Below are 10,331 nucleotides of genomic sequence, written 5' to 3'. Positions count from 1 at the left end.
CTTGGTACGCGAATCTTCTCAACCTGCTAGTAGAATTGCCTATACCCCTCGGAGATTAGTCAGATCTCCTCCAGTAGGGTCGACTTCACCACCCAGCACTAAAGAATCTAAATTTACATGGCTGGAAGATATCGAGCGTGGACTCGAAAAGAGAGTTTTTCTAAAGATTCAGCCCATGCAATTGCCCGGTCCAGCGACGATCTATCATTGAATTGTTCAATGGACAATGGCAAGTGTTCGTAGGTTGGTGCAGTGAAAGGAATATTAATCCTCTTGCAACCAGAACTCAGACAGTTTCAGAATTCATGATATATCTAAAGACTGGTCGAAACCTCGCACCATCAACGGTAGAAGGTTGTAAAGCAGCAATATGTGGAACGCTAGCTCTAGTTACAGGAACAGTTATCAGCAAAGATACTTGTTTGACAAAAATAGTGCAGAATTTTGGCACGAGTCACCGCGGACACACCTTGGACACACCTGGGGTCGTGGCCTTGTTCTAAGGTATTTAGAACTTCACAATTTCTTGACTTGTGGAATATTGATATGAAGGATGTTACTCTTAAGACGGTATTCATTACTACCATTGCATCTGGTCGTCGAAGGAGTGAAATACATGCCTTGTCTTTCAGTACTGCACAATTTTCGGATATTTCAGTAACTCTCAGGTTTCTCCCTTAGTTTAGACCCGAAACCATGAAGCCTCATGAGATACCTTCTCCTATCCGTCTTCCCGCGCTAGATGTAGATCCAGCGTTGTGTCCAGTGAGAATACTATCGGCCTACGCACAGCGAAAAGCTAACGTGGCGGTCAGAAAAGGGAGAAAGAGGTTATTCATTCCCTTTTCTAAAACAGCACCACGATAGGGGGCATCTGGAACCATTTCTTCTTGGATAAAGTAGGCCATAACTATGGCATATGAGGCAGCAAAAGAAGAGTGAAGAAAAAGTAAAGCACATGACACAATATCCATGACGGCGTCCTGGGCGCTATCAAAATCAGTACCACTTGCTGATATAATGAGTACTGCTGGCTGGTCTTCGGAGTCTTCTCCCAGACAACACTATCTTCATGAAATAGAAGATCTAACCGATGCTCTAGATTTTTTTACGGTTCAGACAATTCTGTAGTTTATACATTTGAATGCTTGATTTTGAAACTAATATTTAATATTAGTGGGATTATGAACCCACCACAACATCGTTTGGAATCGTAGCTTTCGTTAATAGATGTACCAACGTATGAGGTAATGGCGACATCAAAACCAAACTTTCGAAGGAAAGTTCAGTTTGGCTAGCCGATACTTACCTCATACGGTGGTACATAGAGTCCCTCCCATCTCCCAGCTCATTGAGAGTTAAGGAATTATATGGGATTTAGTTCAAAATAGAAACTGGTCTGAATTGGCTATGGAGAGGGACTTGATCGCTGTGGAAAGGTTTGTTTTCGGTGGACTTGTGGTGTCTTGACCCCGTCTTTGTATTGCAAAACCGAAGAAAGCTTTTGTTAATAGATGTACCAACTTATGAGGTAAGTATCGGCTAGCCACACTGAACTTTCCTTCGAAAGTTCGGTTTTTAGACTCTTGAAACGTATTCTAGCATTCTCAAGCTAAGTGAATCCCCGAAGTATCATTTTAATACCCATCGCCTTTTCAGACATGCTCAGAATCAAACGTTCCTCCTTTTATTATATGATAGGAGAGAGTGGTATATGCAGGGACAGATTTTGGAAAACCTCCAAAATGTATGGTTAACATTGGAATAGAAAAATGGTTTATGGCTCAAGAGAAAGCCCCAAAACTGCAGCATAAGCTGTGATTTTTCCAGGTTTTTCTTGTATAGCTAGAAGAACAAAAGGGGGGTGTCCCTGCTTATACAATTTTTCCCACTGAGTACTGGGGGGTGGTATATCGTGGGACATGAGGTGGTATACTCTGGGACATAGTAAAAAGATTCATGTATTGATAAAAAACTTTAACTATTCATCATATAAAAACTATATTAAAAATTCGACTTCAAAAGTAAAAATATCTTAGGCACAAGACTAGACTAACAGTTAGCAAATAAAAAGTTTGATGGTGCTCTGGATGCTGTACTGGGTGCTGAGGTAAGAGGCGACAACTTTTTCAAAATGTCTTCCCTTGGATAAAATACTGAGTCTTCTCGATCTGGCCACTTTCACTTTCTTAGACCGGCCATGTATATTACACTCACTCTGACACTTTTCGTTTTTCTCTTGGACAGACCCAGGAGAAAGACTCTCCTTCGTAAACAACTTTAACAAAATCTCCTGTAGAGACACTGTCAAAGACTTCTTCCTCTTTCTCATTTTCCTCTTCCAATTCGCCTAGCTTCATTGAGGCATCACTGTCATCATCAAGAATCATTTTTTCATCATCACTTCCTTCTAAATCCACAAATAGCTTTTTTGTTGTCTGGTCTTTTTTTCTTTTCAGTTCTTCCAACTTTCCCAACTTTTCCTCTAGCCTTACCACCCTGTGCTTTCTTATCTTTTCTTTTGGCTTCTTGTTCTTCAATCTGTCTTTTCACAGGAGTGTCAATAAGTATCTTTGTAGAGCCTTTCTTCCTGCCTCTGCCACTCGGTACACGTGGATTTGCTTTAGGATATGGCCGAACTTGTTTTGGCATCACAATAACTGAAAAAGGCGAAGAGGATTGTTCAGGCCCACTTGTAATGGGGGGTTCGGCCAGGTTGTTTCCAGTTTCAACTGAATCCAAAGCATCAGGCATAGTTCTGTCAGTTACAGCAGAGGTTAGAAAATCCTTTTCTGTAAAGATGTCTGGGCTGTAGGGCTATATCCCTGCCTTTTTGAAGCCCCTCAGTATGTTGTTTGGTGTGAAAGATACAAGGAGGCTTTGGCCAATAAGAGACGCAATCTCGTATATCGTCGCGGTCTTCTCTGGGTTGGATAGCATCCAGCTGTCCACAACCTTGTTGTATTGGCATTTGAAGGGAAAATACATGCAACTGTCCAATGGCTGCAGTGAGGTGATATTGTTAGGAAATTGATACCAAACTCTCTCCCAAACTGCACAACAGCATAACAAATGTGGGACTCGTGGTTGTCCATTATCAGAAGCTTCGGGCTTTCAGGGGAAGCATGTGAGTAAGTCTTGAAATGTTTGAGATATTCCAGAAACAGTTCTTGGTTTACCCATCTGGAAGGTGAAGCTCCTCCAGCAGAGTTAGCAGGAGCACCAGTCAGCATGTGAGGTTGAAATTTCTTGTTTTAGAATATAAGGTAGGGGGGAAGGTACTGCCCGCTGGCAGAGATGGTTCCAACCTTAGTCACAAGCACGCCACGCTCATGTTAAGAGAGAGAGAGAGAAAAGAACTCTTACTATAGGCCTATTCTCTGAACTCAATATAAGAACTGAAGATAATTACGAAACCTTGCCTCTAGAACGGCCAAGCCGCCTATGGGCTGTGGGTGGATTCTATCCGTAAACACACTATTTCCAGCCAATCCAAACCCTCACCGGTTGCAACATTGACTCAAATGAATCAACTTTATTACCCCTTTCTCTCCCCGTCAGTTTAGCCCAAAACTGACTCACCTGTAGAATTACGTAGTTACAATTTTTGACTTCAACTGCCTATACAAAAGCAAAGCAAAATGGTTTTATCGCTACTAAGAGAAAATTAAACATTGTCACAAAGAGAACAAGGGATAATTACGAACCAAAAAACGAGAAAAAAAAGAACTTTTTTCTTAAAAAAAACCAGAACTGAAGGTTCCAACATGTGGTATATAATGTCCCACTACATACCGCTTGTCCTGGTCCCGGTTTATACTATGCAACCTCTACTTCCAAATTGTGTCTGATTTTTTTTTACTGTTGCATGTTTTTCCACAAGATGGCCACGCAACATGGCCTGATGTATTAGCTTTCGTTTGCTATCTTACACACACAGTTTCCACCAACCATTACAAAATAAAACACAAAAAACTATTGCCCAAATGTCCACCATTGAATTAACTATACTAGGTGACTTTATTGAATTTTTTAAAGAATGCTAAATGGCAGATAAGTACTGTGTCCCACCTTATACCCCATACCACTCTCCCCTAAATCCTGCTTGTGTCCTGCAATGGGTAAAACGGCTAACTAACAATCCCTAACCAGGAATCAGGGAGTGGGTTGCCATCCATTGGACCTTATGACTATTTTGACTAAAATAGCTTTTTCAAAATTTTGATCAGTGCTGAAGTGAGGCGGATGTAAAAAAGAGAGGGTGGTTGGTTGTCCTCCGATCTCTCTTCAACATATCCTGAAAGTTTCAACTTAGTACCCTCAGCTGTTCTTTATTCTAAGCCTTTTTGGAGACCCAGAATCAACCATGCCCCCTTTTCCTAATAAAAAACCTTGAATGTTAACAATGAGCAATTTGTACAACTTACAGCCCTTGCCCAGAATTTTCGGGATTATGTCAACTCCAAGGCATAGTTATTTGACTATTTGAACAAAATGGCTCTCTCAAAATTTTGATTGGATGCATTTGGAGAAAAATGGATTTGGGGTGGGGGAGGGGCTGGTCGCCCTCTGATCACTTTTTACTCTTAAAAGGGTACTAGAACCTACAATCACATGAGCCACCTCCAACCGCGACCACCTCAGCCACCACGTTTATACCCTTAGTCTCAGTGACATTAGTAGTCGTAGTAGTATTAATACTAGTCGTGGTAGCAGTAGTAGAATAAGTAGTGGGGGAATGCACATGGTGCCTTTTCGTTAGTCTAACATCCCCCTCAACATGCCATGAAAGTTTCAACTTAATACTCTAAGCCTTTTCGTTAGTTCAATGCCCCCCTCAACTTTCCCAGAAAATTTCACCTGAATACCCTTACCATTAGCAGAAGTCATAGACTAGCTGTAATCATAGTAGGAGTGGCATGTGTATAATTCTTTTTCATTAATTCGGCACCTCCTCAACATGTTATGAAAGTGTCAACTTAATACTCTAATCTGCTCCTGATATATTGTTGATATGCTCTTTTGGCAATATGAATGCATGTAATGTGTTTTGACTTAGTTGAAACTCACCCTAAACATTCCCTGAAGTTTAACCTTAATATCATTAGTCGCATTAGTAATAGTTATTGCAATAGCAGCAGTAGTAGTGAGAACATAGTACCTTTTATTTAGTTTAAAATCCCTCCTAGTATACCCTTAGATTTTCAACTTGATACTCTTAGCTGTTTCTGAGATGATGCATGCTTTTGACAATTCACATGCACATAGTGTGTTTTTATTTACTTCAACATCCCCTTAAAAATCCAGTCAAAGTTTCATCTTAATACCCTTGGCCTGCGTAATGGTATTAGTAGCTGTAAAAGTAGTAGCTGTAAAAGTAGTCACTCTTAGGCTAATAATTGAGAAGTGCCTGAGTTTTCAAACACCTTTGGTCCTCAGTTTTATAGATTATGAGCAAGCGTTCGATTATGTTGATAGAAGAGCTTTAGTAAAGGTTTTATTCTTGTATGGCATACCAGACAAATACATTAAAGTGATCAGTGCTATGTACAAGAAGAAAACCGCTGCAATTAATGTATGAAATGAGGGTAGCAGCTGGTTTTGCATTAAATCAGGAGTTAAGCAGGCTTGGGCTCAATTCCTCTGTATATGGATTATTTTAATGGACTTTCTCTTAAGGAGCACAGTAAAGGCAATGGGAGACCACGGAATCAAATGGGGAGGGAAAAGTCTGCTGGACTTGGATTATGCTGATGATTTAAGCATCCTAGATGAAAGTGTGAGCAAAATGAATGAAGTTTTAGAGGTTTTGCGAGTTCAGGGTACTAGAATAGGTTTGAAAATTAATCTCAAGAAGACCATGTCACTAAGGTTAGGAGTAAGTGAAGATAAAAAGGTAACGTTGGGCATCAAAAAGATCGACCAGGTGGACAGCTTCACTTACCTTGTTAGTATTATTAGTAAAGACGATGGGAGCAGTGAAGATGTTAAAAGTAGAATAGGCAAGGCTCAGGGTGGTTTGTCACATTTAAAAAAAGTTTGGAAGAATAGGAAGATAAGTCTGCAAACCAAGATTAGAATATTAGAAGCTACAGTGATGACATTGGTCAAATATGGCTCTGAAGCATGGACGCTCCGAAAAGCGGGTGAAGATCTGCTAGATGTTTTCCAGAGAAATTACTTAAGAATTGTTCTGGGTACCCGGCTGACTGACCGTATTTCAAACAATAGGCTATACGAAAAATGTGGTTCAATACCGCTCTCTAGGTCTATAATGAAAGAAAGGTTGAGGTGGTTAGGGCATGTAGTGCGGATGAAGGATGACAGATTGCCGAAGATTGTTCTTTTTCGGCCAACCATCTAGGGCTAAACGAAAAGCAGGTCGCCCCCGTCTGGGTTGGGAGGACGTCATATAGAAAGATTTAAAGGAAATAGGAATTTCGTGGGCGGGTGTAAAAAGGGAGGCTTTGAATAGATTTGGGTGGAGCAGGAGCGTGCGTATCTGTGTTGGCCTCAGGCGGCTTGGTGCTGCCGTGAGCTGTTAGTAGTAGTAGTAGTAAAAGTAGTAGCAACAGTAACAATAGTGTTAGTAGCATATATAACACCTTTTGAGTTTTTCAACACCCACCTCAATATAACCCGAAAGATTCAACCTCATACCCCGAGCAGTTCCAGGGACATTGTTGGTATGTTCTTTTGACAACCTGTATGCACATACTGTGTTTCGATTTAGTTCAACATTTCCTCAATATTCCCTTAAATTTTCACCTTAATACCCTTAGCCTTAGTAGTAGTAGCAATACAAATAATAGTCGTAGCAGCAGTAGTAGTAACATGCACGTAGTGGCTTTTGACTAGTTCAACATCCCATGCAATATACCCTATAAGTTTCAACTTAATACTTTGAGGTGTTCCTAAGATACCGCTGATATGCCCTTTTTTCAATCTGCATGCATATATCGTGTTATATTTAAGTCAACTTCCCCCTCAACACTCCCTGAATTGTTCATCTTAATACCATTAGCCTTATAGTAGTTGCAGTAGAAGTAAGAATTGTGGTAATTTTAGTACTACTAGCAGCAGTAGTAGTAGCCGTAGCAGCAGCATGCACATATTGCCATTTGGTCAATGGACCCCCTCCCCTCCAGTATTCCCTTTAAGCTCTATGTTAATACCCTTAGGCGTTCCAGAGATACGCTATTTTGACAAACTTCATGTACACAGGCCAGGATTTACCAAGAGGCCCACTAGGCCTGAGCCTAGGGACGCAATATATTATCACAAATGTTTTTGTCTTAACAAAAACTGGACTGGTGGGATTTATCGTCAAAGTACCAGATGCCCTCCGTCATCATGCTGCCTATTCACAGAAAGGTGATTTTAAACAAAACAGGAATTCCGTCACCAGTTATAAACTGTCAAACATCTCTCAAGAATGGCAGTTGAGAGTTTGGTATCACCTCTCTTTTTTCATTACTTTTGGCTCATCAGTTGTGTTCTGTTCAGTGCTTCCATTATCCCCAAATTTTGGGGATTCCCCAAAAATCTCGCAAAAATGGAGCAGCAAAACGCTTGGGCCTAGAAGCATCAAAGCTTTAAATCCGGCCCTGCATGCACATAATGCGTTTTGATTTAGTTCAAAACTACCCTTAGCATTCCCCGAAAGCTTCATCTTAATACCCTTAGCTTTTTTGGACACTAAGGGTCAAACATGTCCCCTCCCGTTTCCAGCAGCAAATACTATATGTAAATAATGGGCAAAGTGCAAAACTTACAATCTTTGCCCTAAGGGCAGGGGGAGGGTATCATCCCCAGAGACATAGTTACTGGACCTTTCAGCTATGCTGAACAAAATGGATATTGGACAAATCATTACATAATGTTTTTGGGAGAATAAGGAACCTGCTTGCACTCTAGTCACTTTTGACTCTTAAAAAGAGCACTAGAGACTTTGATTCCCAATCGAATAAACCCCCTTTGAAGTTTATACGATAACTCCTTCCTTGCAAAGTGCCATGGTAAAAAAAAAGAAATAAATAGTACAGAGAGCCACTTTGCTTTTTACTTAAGCAGCGCAATAGTATTGTATATGATTATAGTGGTTCTATTGTATTTTTATTTTCGCCGATTTTTTGGAAAATTAACCCAGACTGCTCAAAACACACACAGGTTTTTAGATGAAACACAAACGGCGCAATAACCTTTAGATGGCTTACAGATGAAAGGGAAGGGGTGGCAGCCAGACTCCTGTTTGTAGTAATTTCTTCTTTCTTTTTTAAGTTTTACTTGAATAGCCTATTCATTGTATTTCTTATCGTTTCAGGGTTTATTTGAGTATCTGTATCAATATCTATTGTCTGTATGTTTAATGTGATTATTTATTTCAACTTCTGTTTGTTTTTGGCTTTATTTATTCTATAATAGTAATTTTTGTCTGTTTTAAGTTTGAATTGTTATATGACTTATTTCTGCTTGCCTTAATTTAATATGGCTCTTTACTTCTCTTTGGACAATGTCTTCTTCAGAAAATTTTTCAAAAATAATTCATGAAAAACCTTTAAACCTTGAATTGAATTTTTTTGGCAAAATAGTTTTGAATAATAGATGTTGCCAAACTAAAAATTGAATTGTGTATTTCAAGCTTAGTAGTGGGCATAACTCTAATAAAACAAAATGTATTGCTGGTCAGTTTCTTGTAGTTTTTAAAGCTTAGCTACCTTTTTATTCCAGATGATGAATGTTACTGATGATTTCAAAGACTTAGTTAGAGAATATGGAAAGAAGAGCCATGTTGATGAGTCTTCAGTCCTGAACAAGAAACAGCGGTCAGTTCCAGAATGGAGAAAAAGTGCACTAGGGATCTTGAATACAATCCGTGACCTTGAAAATATTTTAGAAAATGAGTTGAAAAAATATACGAGATCTAAAGAAGGATATGAATATTACTCTGAATTTGAAGAAACATTAAGCAATTGTAGTAGTTATATCGAAAATTTAAAAAAGTTTCATATGCAGAATTCTTTTATCTTTCAGAACCTGATTAATTTCTTAAATGCAAAGACTAAAAATTTGAAGAAGTCTTACACTGAGCACCAGTCAAGAGTAATCAGACTGAGATTTGAGCTCACTAAGCTCTCAAAGCTTCCTTATGGAAATAACAGACAAATTATTATGAGCAACCCGGCAAACAAAGCTGAATATCAAGGTGAAGCAACTTTAAGAAACAGAAAGCAGAATTTGGATAATATCAAGCCTGTTAATATAGTAGATCGTACTTACGAGGTGGAAACTAGTATTAGTGCAGTAGAGAGGCAGGTGTTTCAGCAAGAAAATCAGCAGATGCAAAACGAATTTATAACACAGCAGGAAGATCTTCGTGGAGTTGAAACTCAAATTTTTGAAATAGCTCATCTTCAAGATCAACTTACTAATAACGTTCTTGCACAAGAGTCTGATGCTCAAAGAATTGCAGACTTAGCTATTATCTCAACTGATAATGTCAAAGAAGGAAACGAACAAGTGCGGAAAGCTATGCAAAATAATGCGGGCTCTAGAATGGTTATCCTAGTAGGACTTATTGTTCTTAGCCTTAGTGTTCTTTACATAGATTGGTATAACCCTTGAATGTCTTTGTTTTGTGTTGGTTTTAAAAACTGCTAAATTTTTCTGGAAATATAGTTTGAACACCTAATATCTCAGAGGAGAATCATCAGAAAATTCTCTCCAATGGGTATTTCTGAAATACCGGTACCGACTTTTTAGGCTACTGCTTCCCATAAACTATAAAAATTTAGAAAACCCTTGCTTGTACAGAAAGTTCGAGAAAACTGGACTTTGGATAATGTCTTGCCGGCCGTAGAGTGCAGAGGAAGAAAATATTGCCTGTGTTTATTTGTGCTGAATAGTAGCTAAACTAGTCAACTTAGATACAGCACTTGAAATCTTTGCCAAATCATTTTGAAACGACAAGAATGGCTATAAGCTATAACAGTTGGCGAAAAAGTTACTAGACAAGCCAACTTCGAATGACGTCACACGAGCACACAAGGGCAGAATGCTCCCATTCTCGTCTGCAAAGACCAATTGGAGGGAGAAAATCAAGTGTGTGTGTTTGTGTTTCTGTCGGTGTTTACATGCGTGTTAAAGCTGTCAAACTATTTAAGCTAGAAACGTGATTTTTTTGCTGTATAATCTTAGAATTATCAAAATGGTTATAACTATAAAAATCAACTAAAACTTAACTAGAAAGAAATTTCCAAAAACAAAACTTTGAATGAAGTCATGTAAGGGCTAAAATCTTGCTGCAAAAAGTGGAGGAATATAACAAATGA

The 10,331-nt window shown here is 39.0% G+C and overlaps 1 protein-coding gene across 1 annotated transcript; it reads left to right on the top strand.

The window, feature by feature from the left end:
- The first annotated feature begins 8,729 nt into the window (after positions 1-8,729).
- Positions 8,730-9,691, top strand: LOC148942696 (uncharacterized). Its single transcript, XM_089102246.1, has one exon. The coding sequence runs from the start codon at positions 8,731-8,733 to the stop codon at positions 9,622-9,624; it is 894 nt and encodes a 297-aa protein (XP_088958372.1). The 5' UTR covers position 8,730; the 3' UTR covers positions 9,625-9,691.
- Positions 9,692-10,331: the final 640 nt, after the last annotated feature.

The sequence above is a fragment of the Artemia sp. Qi Xiang Cuo genome, chromosome 16, assembly GCF_049724085.1.
Source record: "Artemia sp. Qi Xiang Cuo chromosome 16, ASM4972408v1, whole genome shotgun sequence".
Classification (NCBI taxonomy): domain Eukaryota; kingdom Metazoa; phylum Arthropoda; class Branchiopoda; order Anostraca; family Artemiidae; genus Artemia; species Artemia sp. Qi Xiang Cuo.
This window is presented reverse-complemented; position numbering and strand designations above follow the sequence as displayed.